General features: G+C 37.8%; 1 protein-coding gene across 2 annotated transcripts in view; it reads left to right on the top strand.

The window, feature by feature from the left end:
* XRCC4 (X-ray repair cross complementing 4) overlaps window positions 1-19,437 on the top strand; it is a 195,200-nt gene that overhangs the window by 125,390 nt on the left and 50,373 nt on the right. For both annotated transcript variants that reach the window (XM_080372566.1, XM_080372567.1), the window contains exon 7: window positions 4,867-5,011. In XM_080372566.1, coding sequence (XP_080228692.1) covers window positions 4,867-5,011 — 145 coding nt within the window. The remainder of the gene's footprint in view (window positions 1-4,866; window positions 5,012-19,437) is intronic.

Raw genomic sequence — 19,437 nt, 5'->3', positions numbered from 1 at the left:
GGTTTTGTGTTATGTCCTGATAATTCAATGAAGTAAATCTGACAGCAGTACAGAGTTTAAATATGTTTCCCTTTGCAGTGTCTCCTTTGCTGGAGTTACTGTGGTTAACTTAGAATCTGTCCTGGGCATTATAACCAGTGGGACTAATCCCACGGGACCTGTGGCTGTAGGGATGTATTTGCAAAGGACACATCCCCCTCTAATGTAACTTAGCATGGTAAGGAACACAAACATTGAGAGAGGAAAAGAAATATTTTATCAAGGGAAACAAATGATGGGTATTAAGATAACAAAAAACATACGATACACTTGAGGCTAGTTACCAATAGGATAGAAATATAAGTAGATGAGGACACTGAGGTAGTCTTTCAACTATAAATAACAAGGTCTATGTTCTGCTGCCATCCATATTGCATTAAAAGTCAGCAATAGATCATTTTCAAAATACTATTAGGGTACAGAGTTTTAATCTGGACCTACACAGGACAGTTCAGCTAAGCAAATGTAGCAGCTTCACGAGATGTTTCCAATGATAGGAATGAAATAAGTGTTCAAGTTTGGGAATCCTTTGTTATATCTTAAATATATGGTAGCAAGGTAAAGAGAAGTGATGTCTGTGACTGTGTTTGCTATATGTAAAATCTCATGCACTACTACTTTTTGTTTCCTGTTTGCAGTACACCTGTCAGGAATGTGGATGTTGAGGCTATGTTTTTTATCTGTGTGAAGTTAGGTCATTGTAGGCAAACAGATTGCTCAAATGTGGACTGATTTTTTGTTTGCTATGCTCCTTTCCATTTTTTTTTTATGGCAAAGCTATTCTTTTAGTACTGCTTTTAGTCCTTTAATGAGAATAGAGCTTGTACTGAGAGGATCTGGATTCTGTTTTCTGTGAGTACAACACTGTCATTAATAATTAGAAAAGTTAAAGCTGTAGAATTTTCGTTATAGGTAATGATATACAGGGAATGAAGGTGGGTAGGTTTTTTTTGAGACTGAAAAGTGAATGTGGTAGATTGGAAGGTATTTATTTTTAAATAATTGACTTCTGTGTATCAAAATAAATTAACACAAAAGTCAATTTAAAGATATAGCTGTAAGGGAGCTATAGAAATTAATTTTAAGGCGCCTGTAGTTTTCAGAGATCATGATGCTATGTTAGTACAGTAAACAATGCTGCCAGGATCAGACCTTGATGCGGGGAGTTGGGCGAACATATCTGCCCCCTTTCATTGCCGGCATGTCCCCCGCAATGATTTTGCCCCCAGCAGAGAGCTAGGAAGAGGCAGTGCTGTTCTCTGTGGATGCAAGGTGCTATGTACCAAAGGTCCTGCGAATGAGTTCCTGGTGTTTTTCTGTATTAGAGTAAAGGCATCGTCTGTTTCCAAGCTCCCAACATTATGAGCCTAAATTGATTTAATTTCATTCTGACTTCCAAACCAGTGAAAGCTATTTTTAGTTTTCAGTTGAAATTATTTTCTAGAATATCCTTTCTTCTTTGAAAACTCCCTCTACCCACAGAATAGTATCACTCTTCAAACAGCAAAAAAAAACAAAAAACATAAAGTTTTTATGTAAAGTCTCTAATCCTCTTAAGCACAAATATTCTTGAACTATGATTCCCTTTCTTGCTCTCTTATCAATCTTATTTCTTGCAAACTTATTCACCAGCAGAAGTTATGTTATATATTGGGAACTTCTGTCTTCTTCATCAGCCCTGGTGGTTTACATGGTTTAATTAACTGGCTTTCATCAAATCATACTCTTGTCTGTATTTGAATTGGTACTGTTCTTCTCAAAGGTATAACAGTCATTCATATCGTATTACATAATGCCGATGGAAGAAATTAAATTTCATGAGAATTCAAGGAACTTAACTTCCTTAGAATAGTGATGAAATTTAGACAGGAAAGTTTTTCAGAATTAAAAACTAGGTTTATGTTCAAGACTGTCTCTCATTTTTCCAAATGATTGTGTGTTGAGCAATGGATAATATTTTGCTGAAGCTTTCTCTGGCTTTTAGTCAAGTGCTATAAATAAATCCATTAATGAGAATTATTTTGGGGCAGCAGTAGTGAGTGTGTGTTAAAAGTCATATGGTGATGCATGATACTTTAAACTTCAAGTATATGCCATCATTTCATTAGCAGTTCTAACCTAAGAGGTAGTTTGGCTTAAAAGAAACAAACCAAACAAACAAACAAAAAAAAAAACCACAAACAAAAAACCCAACAACAACAACCACAAAAAAACCCCAAACCTATGGTGATCAGCAATTATCTCTGAGCCAGTTTACTACTATTTGTAACATTTCACTCTAGGCTGTCTGAATGAGAAGCGTTCTTCTCGGTGTTTTAAAAAGGAACATTCTCACAATAGAAACTGTCAACTTTATTGCACAGGTTTAACTGAATCATTTAGGTCAGTATTTTTTATTTTGCTTGGTTTAAATATGTCAGAAGAGCAACATTTTTTTAATGGGAAAGATTAGATTGAGATGTTTAGTAGAAAACTGAGAACATTTCCCAGCCTGAAGTTTCACAAACGCAATATGCTGCAAATACAAACATTTCTCTTCCATTTTTCTCACTCGAGCACCACTGGAGCACTAGTAGAAGATAAACCATACTTGTGTCTAAACAGTAAAGAATGCTGAGCGTGGGGGTCATGAGCACCGTTGCATATTACACAAGTAAAAGCACGGAGACATTATTTATTTAACATCAGCATTGTGTTGTTTATGTATATGTAGCTAACTTCTGGATCTGCTTTTTGGCAGAAGCAGAGTGTGGGAGGAGAACAGCAACAAGAAAGGATAAGAGCTATCATAATAAAATTGTTCAAGGTTCTTGGTAATAAACTATTTTATGTGTATTAATTAAGAAGGGGCTGACTTTAGGAAGTGATGTTGAAATATACAAAATAATGTTAGTGTAAATGTTAGATGCACTACCCTGAACGTGCTGCCAGTAAATAGTAACTATCATAAACATACTTTCGACATTTAGCACTGGGAAAGTATTCACAGCTAGTTAAAGTTTAGTGTGGACAATTGGGCTGTAATTTAATCCTTTTCAGCATTTATTATAGGCAACATGTCTTGTCTGTACTGGACTTATGCCTTCAAAATACGTCCACTAGCACCTGTTTTCACCCTACGAATCTAAGTTGGTGATGCAGTATAAAGTAAAAACTAAGAGGTTCTGGTATTTGAGCATATGCTTCATTGTAAGCAGTGGTTGCACCTGCTCTAGGGAGCCTCTATCTACATGTTTAATTTTGCAGTGTTATTGGTCAGAAACTTTTTTCTTTTTTTTTTTTTTTTTGTGATACAGTGAAAATGTTACTTGTGGGTTGCATATTTTCTTCCCATTTCATTGTCAGTAGAGGCTGATAGCTACTGTGAAAGGAATGAAGAAATGGGACCCATTACGCACTGCCAGTGAAAACCTTTGGTATTGAATCTCAAATTATGGTGTCTTTCATCCACATGGAGATTCAATCTTCCTAAAACGCACAGAAAGTAATAATCAGGGAATTTCCCATAATAACATCAGCTTCCGTCACTACATTATTATTTCATATATTTCAGTTGAAATGTGTGCTGTTCTGGATATCATCTTGAAAATTCAAAGCAATTAAAGATTTTATTTTTAAAACAGGCATGCCAAATAAAAGCATGCTACAGTGATGTTGATAGCTGGGATAAAAATATCTCCGTATCTTCTGAGTGCATTAATAGCAAGGGAAAGGAGGGGTTTAGCTTAAGGAAGGATCCAGTTGTCTTGACATTTTTGCTTCCAGTAGGTGACTGTCAAGGCAGAGCAGGGATTGTTTTTCTAGTGTGATGGTAAAGCACCTTTTATGAATTCACATGATAATGTGAGTGTGAACCAGATCTGAAATCGTAGTTTCTGTGGTAATGATGGAGATTAGAATTGTAGGCAAATGAACCTGAACGGAGCCTACTTTACTTTCCTTCAGCAGAGGCGTCGGTGGAATCACGGACGGGATGTGCAGGTTTGGGCTGTGAGCTGTTAGGAGCTCTCCCTGTCTTCCTTTCAGACTGCAGCTACTGTTTGTCACTTGGAGAGGTTTAGTCTGAACCAGGGCCACCTGCTCCACGGGTTCCACCAGTGAGCCGGTGTGACCACTTCTTACGCGTGGGTTTGCTCCAGACGGATGATTCCATGCTTCACTGAACAGGCGTCAGGCTGTCCGTCGGTCTTTCTGCCTGTTGTCTCCAGCAGAACCTGTAAGGATTCGTTGCCTGGAGGTCCGTGTTAGTGGAATGACTAGTACATTACAAAATACAATGCTGGACCACAACAGTAACCTTCTCTCAAGGGTTTATCCTAATGAACATTGACAGTTACTTAATTCTTTTTTGTTCTGGGTGTATATAGCTGTCCATACTGCAGACCAGTAGTCTGACAAAAGCCGTGTAGCAGGCGGAACACTCAGGGTCATGTCCCTGTGCCATGTGCACGTCTTCCTCAGTTATTTTGTATGTAACAAAGACTAACTTCAGGTAGGTGACCCTGGGCTTTGTAAGCTACCTCTCTAGTTACTGTAGAATCTGAAAGGAGGAATGAGGAGACCATCAGTATATTTCTGGTTTATGACTGCCCATCTTTCTGTCTCCTGACTACAAAGAGATGTTGAGGACAGCTTATCTGTCTAGTTTAAATGTGGTATTTTTTTAATTTCCCTTTATGTCATCTGTTTGTTTTGACACAAACTGCTGTCAAATCTGACCCCATCTTAGCAGTATAGAGATTTTAATAAAAATAAACAAAATTTTTTAAGCATCGTCTTGCAACACTTCCAAGTTCTTTTCAACTTTGATCATTTTCCTTTTGGCAGCACTGGAACGAAGGGATTCCCTTCTGCGTAGCCCCGACGTCATTGATGCTGCTCCAAGAAGAAAGCGAAGACAAAGGACAGCAAAGTCTGCCGGGGTGGGAGCAAAGATGGCTGCGTACGAGACAGAGCTGCCAGCCAGGAAACAGTAAGCAGTTTTCGTATATAATGAAATGTTTTTATATCTAAAGATGTCAGAGAGTTTGTGGTTTGGGTTTCTTTGCGCTCTCTTGTGCAGTTTCGTATTTCAGACTGAGTACTCTTGTGTTGCATTCCGTATAGTCATTTACAGTAATTTTACCCAACTTTCAATAGATGTGAATGATTAAATTGTCAGTCCCAATCACTTAGTAATTTTAATACAGCTCTGAAGTAACAACTGTAAAATTCTTTAATTGCCTTGGATGACTTTTAAGCAAATACTTTGAAGCCTACTAAAACAATGTTCTGTAGGTTACCGTGTAACCCTGCAGACAAAGACGGATGCATTTATAGCAAGTGTCAGACTAAGATGGACAGATTCAGCTAAGCTGTGTCACCGAAAGTTAGTAGCATTATGAGTGTCTTTTTTCACGGTGAAGGTGGTGAAACACAGGAACAGGTTGCTTAAATAGGTTGTGGAGTCTCCATCTCTGGAAATATTCAGAATCCAGCTGGGTATGGTCCTGGAGAACCTGCTGTGGTTGAGGAGGGAGGCTGGGCTAGGCAACCTCCAGAGGTCCCTTCCAACCTCACCATCCTGTGATTCTGTCTTTGTAATTTCGGTAAAAATTAATTCACAATACCATTGTTAACAAACAAGAATAGATTTTTGGAAATAAGATCAGTGGGGAGAAGAAAGAATTCACTCTTAAAGACAAGGGGGTCAGAATTTATAACACAATAAAAGTCGTCTTCGTCTTGTGTCACTCTCAACTTTTAGAAACATTTTCACCTGATCGGGGAGGTGCTTAGTTATGCATAGAATTACTTCGGAGCTGCAGTATGATTGGTGGTATTTTCATCAAAAACTGATCTTTTTTTTAAGATCTGTGGTAAGTTAGATTTGAAAATACTTCTTTTCCCTTTTTTTCTGTAATATCCAAAGGATTATAAACTGTTTAAACAGACATGGACACAAGTAGACTACAAAGACATTTCCCGTGTTTAGCAAAGATTTCAGTTCAAATGAGGGAGATAATTATCTTATTTTGACGTAGAAAGTTGTGGCTTGATGCCAGCGGGCAATGTTTATACTTACAATCCTGTTTTATTACTAAAAAAAGAATAATAATATATTTTTTAGAACGGTCTAGAAAAAACTTCAAATTCTGCTCTTCTGTTCATTTAAAGTCCAGTATATTACAATGAACAATGCCCTTTCCCCATGGTACGTAGTCAGTTTGATTTTGAAAGCCTGACTGTGTTTGCCTGAAATACAATTTCATTCTTTTTAGTATTGATTGTGGAAGGAAAACCTACAGAGGCAAATGATTGCAGGTATATAGAAGCCTTGGGCTGAGCAATCCTCGGTGTATGCATACCGGAGTCCTGTGTTTAAGGGCAGGGCTAAGAGGATATTGATCTTTTTGGTTTAATTCCTTTAATTACTGCAAGTCTTAGAAAAAACAGCACAACGCTGTGTTTTTCGTACTGTGCAAATAATTTCTAATATGCTTCTAGAATCATGTCGGGCTACATCTGAAGATGGGCTCTTCTTCTTGTCTATAACATAATCAGTAATATTTTAAGGCTTACCATATGGAACAGCCATTCTTTCAGTCTCTATCCCCATTTTTCTTTTTGCAGTAAGCGTGTGTCAATTGTATTGTAAACAACAGTTTTGCACTACGGGTCAGGACATTGCTTGGCACATACCTGCCAGAACGGTGGAGGTGTATCGGACAATGAAAGAGCCACGTAGCTCTATGATCCTGTGGTGACTTCAGAAATCAAATGTGAAATTGCTTGGTACAGGAGTGTGTTTTTCAGTCCTTTCTTTAGTTTAAAATACAGTGGCAGTGTGAATTGTTCGACTGGATAAAAAGGTATTATTCCTCATTTACCTGGAGCATTACAAAAGCCGGACTGTAACAATTTCCATTTTGCTGATTATTTTTCTCGATGTCCCCGCTTAGTTCTTGGGTTTGAACTTCACCTTGTCTTTTGCCAGCTGCTAACCAACCTTTCAGCCAGTTTGCTTGGCTAGTAATTTTCACTACTCCTTGGCCTGTCAAAAGCAGGGAGATACAGAATTAGTATCATAACCCAGTTCACAAATATAGATGTCTCTTTTTATGAAGCCTGTTCAGTGATTTGTAGGGACGGAAGGCTAGATCCTACACAGTGTGAAAGGCTTTATCTTAAGCTGATGGTACATCGGGGTCCTGCCCAAAATGTTTTCCAGTATTGTGTCACTTAACAAAAAACTACTGATCCAAGCAAACCACCCCAGCCTGCTGGGGAGGCAGGGAGGAAGTTAACCTCTAAATTCCTTCACCTTTGGAAGTGCTCCATCACAAATATGGAATACATACAGCCCTTGGAAGCGTATCATGCTTTTCTGTTTGGCAGGAGGATCAAATGACAGATTGTGATCACATTTGCAAATGCACGAATGAATCCTTATTTCTGAGCTCTCCTGCACAGACCTGCAGAAAGATTTGATTCTTTACTTGTAATGTAAATACTTCAAGGTGCTATCACATAGAATTGTATCCCACGGTTCTTGCTTTAATGAGTTAAAACTGATTTAGAGTTACTTTCCATTTGTGAGTTTTGCTGACATCATCAGTGCTTGTTTCATGACTGCCAGGCAATGAAGGGGCAGTTACAAACCAAACATCAAGAGCATAATGCTGTCTTTATATTGTTGCATCGTAAGTTGATTGATACGAGATCCTAAATCAGAAGAAAAAAAAACTCTTTACTGAAGGAGAACATCCAAGTTTTTCTTTTCTTTTTGGCTTTTAGATTGTTTTTTGAAAACACAGCGTTTTTCAGCACAGTCATTATTATCACATAATAGGTATTACATCTTCTTTGTCTTTCTCCTAACATTTTAAAGTATGGTAAGAAAGTACTGTTTATGCTTGAAATTAAGAGCATCTAAAGGAAACAGTGAGTCATGAAAAATGAAAGGGTTCTGTTTCCGCAAGTATTTTAGATTTATGGATGTTGAGGCTAGTTATGTTAGCAATTCTCTAGTCATTTGGAATGAAAATATATTCTTAGATATGACCAAGAATACTGAGAAAAATGCAAATAAAAATCTGTTTAACACAGAAATTAGAGCAAAAGGAGTACTGCCTTTCTCATGCTTTGTGTGTGGGTGCAGTGGCAGGAAAACGAGTTAAGTTGTATTTGTCTGTATAGATATCTAGTATTACTGTGGCAGTTTATTCAAGGAGTGAACGTTTTTAATGAAACTTGGAAATGTGCTTTGGATAATATTAAGTTTAGTGAAAGTATAGACATGAGATCAGCAAAGGACTGAGCTAGGATTAGTGGAATAAGGATTGCTAAATGGACTGTTTAATTATTTGCTGAGATAAAGATACTCTTTAGGATAAAGTGGAAATTCAGAATAATTATTCTGAATATTCTGAAATAAAAATATTCTGAAATAAAAAAGTCAGTGAACTGCCAAGATTCAGGTTTATCCAGGTCTCTGGCAGGTTGTTTTTCAAATCTGAGGTACCCAATGAAAGGAAATGCTTCTTTAGGCAGACAGATGTTACTTATAGTTGATAACAGTCAAACTGTGGTTCACAATTTACACATCTTTAAAATGTCACAAAGGGTGGTTCTTACAGTTCAAAATATGATTGAGTCAGGAAAGTAAAATACAATTATTCTGATTCCAGTAAACTCTGATGGTATTGGCGAAGCTTTAACTGTAACTTAATATCTGGCCAATTTCCTAAGGTGCAAAGCAGAGATAATGTGTAAGTCAAGTTAAGATGCAAATTCTACTTTTCACAATTTGCATTTCATACTTAGAGGAGAAAAATTAATAAAAGCAATCCCAATCCACAGTTAGAAATTATGCTTACTGATGCATTACCCAAAGCTCTCGGGGGACTACGTATGAATAACACTATTAGCTATGTAGAATATGCATTCAATATAGAGGCTTAAGTGTATGGCCTGTCAGCATGAATCCTATAAATAATTGGATGTTTCTATAATAGTTTTACTTTAAAAGTATTTGGACCTTGGATTGAGAGAAGATAGTGCCTACTGAAGATGAGAAAAAATTTTACACACTTTTATAAACTAATCATTGTCATTGCATACAGAATACTTTGTGTAGCTTGTACAATCTGTAGTCACAGAGTACAGTGCAACCCAAGTAGTGCTGGTATATTTGTAAATAAAACAAAAGTCAGGGAAAAAGCTTCCTTTTCTGTTACAGCTTAGAACTATTGCTTTATTTCCATAAGTAAAAAGCTGTCTTTCTGCTTTGGTTTATCAAAATTATTTTGATTTAAATAGCTGAGAAAAGCAAAACCTTTTTTTTTTTCTGTCAGTCTGTTAATTCCTAATAATAAAGGATGGAGTTTTATGGTCCTCATCCACACAGGAGGAAGCCTTTACTGGATAAGACCCAAAATTTCTTTACAGTTATTCTTTATGTTTCAAAATGTAATCCGTTCTGGCTACTGCATAGTGTTTATAATTTCTTTGCTGTTGAATGTGTACATACTGTTGAGGATATGTACAAATCCAGAAGTGGTTTTGGGGAAAGCATCTTAAATGCAGGAAAAACCTTATTATGGATGCAAATATGCTGGATTCTCCTGAGAATAAGAGTAGAGACAGCCAAAATATGTTATTACAGAGAAAATGCTTCATAATTCTGAGAAGCAAGTGGCAAGAAACTTTTAATTCAGTTGACTGAGAAACAACAGGTATTATTTACTTGCCTTTTCTATAAAGAAAAATGTGTTTACACCAAGCACTGTGGCTCTGACTTCGCCTGTGTGCCAAAACTTTCAGTTTCGTGTAAGTCTAGTTTTGTACATTTGATGTGGCTGTTACTGTATTTTTTTTTTATTATTGAAATTTTACTTTTGCTGGCTTGACACTTCTTGCTTGATTGATAAAACTGAGTGACGGTCAGAATCAGGCCTACATTTAAAATGAAGGAAAGGGATGCTTTCCCTTAACTTGGGTATGTTTGGTTTTGCTCAAATACTTACATGCAGTCATGGTGACACTGATTTTGATAGGATCTTTGCTACCAGTTAATTTAAATCTTTCTTTTCAACATATGAATTCTGCCTTTTCAAAGAGCTCAAAGTGTGCAACAGGTATTTGGAGTCCTCAGAAACATCGCAATGAAGTGAAAAAAACAGATCCCGATTGCTGACTGGGTGTTTGGAAGTGCCAGGGGTTTCCAAGGGGTGTTCTGTGCCACTTGCATTGCCATCACCTGCCCCATTAGAAGAGTCCAAAGAGAGAATGACATTTTTACTTTAAATACAATTTCTATGGTCCCCATGCTCAGTGTTTGTCCTGGACTTAAGGGTCTGGTTAACGTTAGTCACACATGTAATTGTGGGTGGAATCAACTGCCTAGTTTTTGCTTGTTAATGATAAATGGGGGGGTGGGGGGGGTGTGGTTAATTTTCATGCTCTCTTTCTGTACCTTCAAAAGGTTTTTGCAGTCTTCGTAGGTATATATCATTTATTTGAAAAGAAAGCTCTTAGCATTATATTACAATACTGTAATAAGCTGGACTTGTCTTTCTTTTGATAACCTTCCACCCCTTTAAAAGCACTCGTAGCCTGTGGTGTGCCAGGAATCCCCCGGAGATCATCTCTCTGCGTTTGTTTAATTTATTGCTTGCGGTTCACATTTTTAAAGTCCTAATGCAAGGTTTATTTAAAATGTGGTTTGCCACCACCAGTGACTCAGGTAGCAAAAACATAGATTTATCCTGGAATTTGGCATTCTCAGAGGGTTACACACAGGCATTTGTGTTACTGTCCACACCAGTAATTCTTTCTCATAAAAGTTTAACCAAGTGAAATTTGGATTCCACTGAAAATGATCCTATAAACTTCCATGGTCCAGAGGAGGTATAAAGTTTGCACCACAGTTACCCACTTCTAAAAAAAGTTGTATTTGAGAGTTCACGTTGACATGCCACTCTTTTATTCATCAAGTGTATTTATTTAATACAATTAGAGAGAATCTGCAGAGAGCCTTGCAGGGTGTGACAAAGCACTATGGTCGTTGGTATATCAGTGAGTCAACGTAGTGTCCGTGCACAAGAGTGATAAGCTCGTATCTGCCATGGAAAATTTATGGAATGCAGCTAGAAAGTTCTTTATAATTAACTTATTCAAGCAGAAATGTACACAGGTATAAGAAGTCTCTTATAAGTGGACAGTTAGGTTCACTTGATACTCTAACATGAGATTCAAACCACAGATTTTTTAAATAGCTGAATTAAGTCCTTTTTGTGTTTCATTCATGCTCAGCAATTTTTTACACTTGGATAGTTTCTTCCTTTCCCTTTTTGCCATGACGTTGGCAGCAGCGGTCAGTCACTGGTCATACCACACAGACTGCTTTGACTCACCTGTGCAAACATTAAAAATTGTCCTGTAACTGTGTGTGGCCTGACAGGAGTGTTGATAGGTGATACTCATCTTCTGAACAGTCACCTGTAAATAATCGAGGTTGCGTAAGGCTGCAGTGGAAAGAAGAGCTGTGTTTTAATACCTGTGTTATGTGAGTGTGGCTGTACGAAAATGAGGTGTGTCACCAGAGGACAAGATGGAAACCTTTGATCACAATGTATAGCAATATTTGCAAAAAAAAAAAAAAAAAAAGGTTGCAATTCCATACTCAACTGCAATGAATTAAGGCAGAAATAAATACAACATAGTACAGTTGCTTTTCTCTTGGTGGTATCCTGCCTTCTTGTGCAGACAGTGTCTTTGTTTTAACTGAGCAGTAGATAATTAGGCTTCCACCATCCATGTGGGGAAGGGGTGATTTATTTCCATTGGGAAGTGCAGGGAACTGGTGTCCACAATCACCACTTCTCCCGACTCCCCAGGGAAAGATGGGAAAATATTAAGGCTGAAAGCCTGGGGCAGGGAAAAATGATCATTATCCACTGACCTCCGAGGTTGCAGTTTCTCCTGAGTGAGGTCACTCAGCTCTCTAGTTATATCACATCTCACCAATTTTTGTCACTAGTAATAGCCTAATAATCGCCTGCTGATGGAGAAGTTATTACTCAATAAGACTGACAGGACTCTACCCTGTGTTTTCTCAGGGCATGTTCTTTACAGCACGATTTTACTGCTGTGACAAATCTAGTGAGATATAAGTCTCAAATGATTAATCTATAGTGCATTTCAGTGAAATGGGTAGCTGTGAGATTATAAGAGGATAGCTTAATAAATGGAAACAATATCTTCTTCCGTTACCGTTCTGGTAAATTTTTAGTGGTTTTTTCCCTTACCTTTCTAGTAAAGTTTTTATATTGGAATGATGTTTGAACCCAATTTTCTATTTTAAGCCTCTCTTAGGTAGGTTGTGCGTTGGTATAGTTTAATTTATTGCACTGTGGATTAGTTTTGTTAAATACAGTGATGCCCGCTTGGGTGTTTTAACGTGGGAGGCAAAAGAATTGTTCCTTGACAGGAAATTACAGTAAGAAGGAGGAAAGATTGCATGGGGTCGAGCTAACTGGCAGTGCTGGAATATTTTGGCTTCTGATGTAGACCAAGATACAATATTTTCAGTCTTCCAGGGGGAAGGGTGGGTAGGAAGAAAAGGAGATTGCATTAAGAACAACAAAGAAGGCCATATTTCAAATTCCTTGTACATCCTTGTGATTAGAATATGGCAGCAAGTGTACACTCTGTGAACACTTCTGTGAAGGGCTCTTGATGATGGTGTCAATTAAACCTCAATTTCCTAAAACAGCTCTTCAGGCAGAATTATTTTCACATTACTTTTAATAGGAAGAAGCAGGTAATGTAGATGCCTGAGATTCTGATTATACACGTTGGCAGGAGGTTAAGATTAGACTGATGGAAAGCCTAAGTAACCATGCTTGCCGGCTTAGTTCTGATGTCAAAGATAGACAGCACAGAACAGGATGAGATGAAAGCTTGCCTATATTAATGGGATAAAGCTGCCTCAGGTATCTGTTTTCATTGTTCATTAGACTGATCATGAAGTCTGTCTTCTTACCTGGATTAGAGTATTCCGTATAGCACAACTGTCTGTGAAGACCAGTAATCCCTTAACTCATTATGGATCCCAGGAAACGTTCTGGACAAAACCCCGTACACAAAAATACACTAAAACTCAGGATTTGGGAAATAATTTCACAAACACCTGCAAATGCCTCTGCTCTGTTGAGGTGATTGCTTCGCTTCTGCTCAGTTCAGTGCGCTCTTCAAAAGTCAGATTCACTGCATGAAGCTATTAATCTTTTTACTTCTATTTCTATTTGCCCTTTTTCTGTATTTTTACCAATGAACTATCCTTTCTTCCTTCCTTTGCCCCACCAACTCCCCCCACCCACCAAAAACAGTCACACCTCAGCAAAGGTTGCCATTTGGACTTAGCAACACTTCTATTTCTTTATGCTAAAATAAGCGATTAATCCTCTGTTAAAAAAACACAGAACTAAATCCATGGAATTTATTTTTTCCAGTAGTGATATTGCTTCTCAAAATACTGCAGGTTCTGTCTAGGTTGCCTATTTGTTTTTACCTGCTTAATTTCACTTATTACTGTGGATGGTGAAGACCTGCATCTATCCAGTAAGAAATACTGTATCAGACTTTGGTGACCTGGTAGACCTCCTGTATATAATGTATAATGCAGAACCTATTCAGCAACGTTTCCTGTGGCTTTCTCTCCATCTATTTTTATGTCTTTTATGACAGGTTCTTGAGATTTACTGTTTCATAGTTGCCAAGGATGCTGTTGGAACTGAGCAAGATACAGGTATCAGGACATTTCTGTTCCAGACTGCTTGAAATCTAGTGAAAAAACATAGGAAAACCAAAGGGATAAGGACTTCAAGTAAACAGACTTGTGCTGAGCTTTCTTCTAATCCTATACCTGCTGCCTCATAAAGCAGTTGATCTTTCAAAATGAGTTGGAGAAGGAGCAAGAAAAGGTCTAGAGAGGGTTACAGAAACATGTAGAGAGATAGTGGTGGGCACATGACTGAACAGACAGATGAGAGTGAATGTGATGAAAGGCACTGATTTCTGCATTTATTTTCCCGTTTATCACATGTACACATTTCCCCAAAGCAGTACATTAAGCACTTGAAGTCCATGACAATGGATTTTCAATAATATTTAGAGCATCCCTAAATCTGGTCTGTATGGATAAATATTCATAAATTTATACACTGTGACTAATACATACGGTATGAGCAAATGCACTTTCATGGTTGGTTGAGAGGACTCATCTCTTTCTGTCAACTTGAATCAGGATTCAGCATGACATTAATCAGTATCTTTTCTGATAAGTTCTGCCATCTGTGGGGGGTATATAGCACATTCTTATGCATCAGTCTAAAAATTTGTAGAATAAGAGGAAGAGTTGGACAAATTTCACATTATGTCTTTCTTAAAATAATAGAACTACCCTTTCAATCTCCTTGAACATAAATAAAAACAAGAGCTTGTTAGAAGCTGCAGGAGGTACGGAATTAGATTAATACAGCCCTTGCTTACACAGAATACTGCTGAAGGACTTCCTTGATTACTTAATAACACTTTAAAAATCGCTTACTTTATTCAGCTGTCAAACCATGCATAACAGTTTTTATGTAGCTATTGCATCATTCAAGCGACACATGAACAGTAACTTGAAAATTAATTACGTGCTTGTATTTTCTTCAGATTGCTAACTGTATACCAACTATTATAAGTGGACCTGGTATAAAACTGAAGGAGAATGGTCAATATTCAAAAATTATCAGCAAAAGAGTCAGTGTTGTAATGCACGTTAAATAGCAGAAGTGAGATAAAATAAAAGAATCTTTTCAAGATTATCTTAGTGATTCAAAAGACATTGAAGTACTAATGTCAATTCAAATCTTTATGATAGTCTAGCCATTGACATCAATGTTTCATCCTATGTATTTAGAATGAACACAATAATAATGACTAAAACTGAGAAAAAGCGCCAAATGTGCATGTAAACACTGCTCTTTGATGAGGGTAAGTTTCATACTAGGTTCCATTCCAGAAGACATTTCTAATGTGTTTCTTTAAGGGCTGATAATTATTCAAGAGTATAGAAATAAATATTTTGTATAGCGCTTCTACCACTTATTTAGGTATCAGAAAGAAAATGTGACATCAAAGTAAGAGACCCATCAGTTAAATTAAAAAATGGCACCTCTAGCCTTGTGTTTCTCTAGAAAAGATAATGAAGGTACCTAACTTTAGAACACAATGTAAGAAGGTTGTTGAAAGAGGTTGTAATTTTAGAAAAAGGTTGAAAGAAATTTGGTTCAAGTATTAGAATTAAGAATTAGAATTAAGTATTCACAGAGAGTGCTTCACTGAATTTAGAAAAAGTTTGGAAAAATGATGGATCTCTTTTTTCCATATTGAGAAGTTAACTACATATTATTTAAAATTATCAGGTTCTGAATTACTACTTGGCCACAGGAAGAAAACTGTTATCAACACTAAATTCACATTGTGATCTGCACCACTCCACTCCCTAGGTTCCCAAGCAACACTTTGGAATATTTTAACAGGGGTTATTTTTTTTCTCAGAAAGGAGTGTATCACTTCAGTGTTCCAGTGCAACTCACTAGACGTTGAAGTTCCTCAAGTGTAAAACTGAAGTGGTGATGCATCATGTCATTTAGTTTCTAGTGGTGGTGTAAACCATCCAGACTATTATTGCTTTTGTCTCTCTGGAGTTGCTCCCTGGATAACTATTAAACTACCTGAACAAAATTCTACTTCTATTACAGTATCCTGAAAAATTATATATATCTATATATAGAGAGAAATACATAATTTTTTTTTTAAGAATCTCCTCAAGCCTCCTCAAGTCTAAAATACACCACTAAATAATACAACATTTCTACAGATTTTATACCTGCTGGATTTGCTGCTGATCACAACTACAGAATTATTTTTCTGCTCAGGTTTCTACCACTGTCAAGCTGTACTGAAACATTAGGTTGAGAAAGAGTCCCTCAGGATGTAAATACTCCCCTGTACTTATATGTCTGTGTAACTATAGCATTGCCTGAAGATGTTCAATGAGAAAAAAAGTCAGTTCATACCCAGTTGTGTTGACAAATTCCAAAGTGATCGAATCTGAACAGCTGTTTCAGTTAAAGTAAAAACAGATCTGAAAACACAAACAGAAAATCTCCAAATAAAAATAAAATGTCATCAGGATATGATGAGTTCGCTGGTGATTCTAAAGGATACAAAATACTTCAAGAGCTCCAGATTAAAAGTTTTAAAAAGAGCCAAAAGCATCAACTTTTTATCAGTGTTACTCAGAGTGATCCCAGAGCTAGTATAAGCAAAACTTCCAAACCAGTATCCCCCAACCCATGATAACGGTGTGGGAGAGAGGCAAGGGCAAGAACAGAAGCAGAAGGGAGCAAAACAGTCTTTGTACAATATATATCAAGTTAGTGCTTATATAATTACCAGGGTATATGCTGTACTTCCCAAAGCTGGGAGCAACAGTGGTTGGTTGGGCCAACAAGCCACCAAGAAGCAATGTCCTGTTTGACCCTGTGTGGGCAGGTGATGGCTGATGAGTCTAAACAGAGGTGATGCTTACGGGTCCAGCTGCCTGTGGGTTCAGGTGTACCACTGCTAGCCAAACAAACAGCATGGCCACAGCTCCCCTGACACGTCTGCATGGGTTTTGCCCAGTTAGCACCTTTGGTTGGGTGGTAGCTGAGAGCACGCTAGTGGGGAGGTGATGGACATGGTTGTTTTGCAATAGGACAGTGAGGAAGCAGAAACTTTTATGTATATAGCAGGAGACTTAGAAAAACTGAAATAAATGGGATGGGATTGTAAGAGCTGGAAAGTTTATAGTGATGTGGGGTAGAGTGCTAGAGGGATATAGGGCTGCCCAACTGAGTCTTTATCCACTCTTGTGCAAGATCTCTGTCTCCTATTTGCCTTCATACTTTCTCTTACCCTGCATAACATTTCAGAGGTGTATAACAATGGCCTTCTGCATGCCTGGTACGCATCTACACCTTTTCTGCTCTAAATAATACCAAATCAACCATCACGTCTTATGACAGACGTATGAATGCACGCTAGGCTCTTTATTCAGTATGACTTGGTGCAGGATGTTGCCAGAGACCGCAATCCTAAGTTCACAGTGTCTCTAGTGAAACGATTTGCAAGGCTGAGACGTTTCTAATGCTGTTATAACCTTTTCTTAGGCTAGATATACAAAAGAGTCAATGTTTCATGTTACCCTATGACAATGTTAGCTAGACACTCCTCTTTCCACTCCCAGTCCTGCACCAGATCTTGTGTCCTGACACGTTCTCAAGCTGAAAAGACACAACTTATTTCTTCATTAGTTCTATACTTTCTGTTGCTGAGGTCCCTTTGCAAAACCAGCCCATATGTAGATAGGTCATATTGAATATGATGTGTGTTACTGGCCTGTGTAGCTTCTGGTGTCAGCATTTGACTGAGCAAGGTTTTTACAGCTAACAAGATAAAGGCAACATGACCTGCCTTTTTAAAGCACAGAAAGTGCTTTTCAGATGCCTTGGAAGTTTACCCAGCTTTCAAAACAGTGGCACTGAGTGCTTGAGAATTTTCCAAACACCATTTGAGTTTCATGATATATCCACCAAAAGATAAATTTCTCTCCAATAGAGAAACACGCAAGTGAAAGAAAATGATAATTTGAGGGACATTTGTATTAACGAAGTTCAGTATCAATTGTTATAGATGTAAGCAGGCTTGGATGTTGTTGGCCAGCTAATTTTGCATGTTCTATGCAAGCCTTTCAAATGACTTGAATCACCCTGAATCTCAGCTGGCTCTTCCTATTTTTGTTTCACATTGTCACTTTTTCACTAGACATTCCCATCTTGAGTAATATTTAAGTGCAGTGTTTAGCTTTAAAGCATTCACCTGATATTTATTCAAATTCTGTTACCTTAGCATTAAAAAGTTGAGTCTTAGTTAGGACTTCCAAATCATTAGCATTAAAATTTCTGTCACACCTAAAACTGCTGTCCTTAGCAGGGCACAGACATTCCAAACGTAATTGAGTTCTCTGCTTTTAAATATATTCCTTGGCTGAGTCATGTTGACAAGTAGTTTTCATCTTGAAAACTTTCCAGTTGTTAGACTTAGTCAATTTGACACGGAATTCAGAAAATGAGCCAAAGTGGAGCCTAGCACTGTCCGCACAAAGGTGCACCTGTGTGTAGGTTAACTTGCCGTCACCTCACATCTCCAAATATTATTCTTCCATTACATGTTCTTACAAAAGTATGATGACTCCTTTAACACAGTCTGTATTGTCTGCTAGAGCAAAATGTGTCTTAATATACGTGAAGAAACAAAGAAGAAAAGAGAAAGTCAGATTGCTTTTCTGAGCAGTTTCACCTAAACATGTAGATGACGGAAACACAAATATGAGATCCACGGCTGGAGGTTTTTTCTTGAGACAACTCATAACTTTGTCAGTAGCATCTTGGAACAGCTTTTGGAACCCAGTCTGCTCCACCTATGGTGTCTAACTCGGGCAATTACATCACCTCAGCTTTAGGTCTGGCCCAAGATAAGGCAGGTCCTGTCTGACAGACACATCAGCCTAAATTTCTTATAGGGTTAACTGACAAAAGCAGGTACCTTGGAAGAACTGTGAAGAATAATCTGATTCATCTATCTTAGATTCAACACAGTCTCCATTAGCTGCTGCTCAGTCCCTCAGGGGACTCTGGGGAAGCAACAGGAAAAGCTAGGTCCTTGCATCTGAGTATTTGAACCATCTGCTGGAAAACAGGTGTAGTTCAGTCTCTCAGGCTGTGTAGCGTCTAGCATCCTGAGTTCCACTAGACAAGTATTCTCATCTAGACTTTGGAGAAGAAGGAGGCACTGTGTGGTGTGAATGTCAAGCTTAAAATTAATTTCATTTCACCTCATCTAACTTTCTGAGCTTCTCTAGAAGATTCTGCTGATAGTCCTGGGGCTTGCCTGCTAATTCTGGATTATATCAGAGCTCAGTGCATGGTACCAGAGGACATACGTGTGTAGCTAATGGTAAGTTCCCAAGGAACTTTTAGGCTATCTAGGGAGCTGCTTAATCATTTCCGATGATTGTGAAATTGGACATTGCTAGAAACTATGTAGACCAGAGAGCTGTTTTGGTTGTTAAGCGGGCTCTCGGTAGACCAAGCTCATCCAGAGATTTCAAAAATTTTATATATTAATTTATGGGTTACTGATTCCATCATGTTTGTAGTGTGAAATCACACTTGAGCTAAAAACCTCTGAATTAATATTCAAGATAATTTTAAAGCTTTGATGGCAAGATCTGTATACTTGGAATCCCGATACTCTTCA

Source organism: Falco punctatus (assembly GCF_963210335.1).
Source record: "Falco punctatus genome assembly, chromosome: Z".
Taxonomy (NCBI): domain Eukaryota; kingdom Metazoa; phylum Chordata; class Aves; order Falconiformes; family Falconidae; genus Falco; species Falco punctatus.
This window is presented reverse-complemented; position numbering and strand designations above follow the sequence as displayed.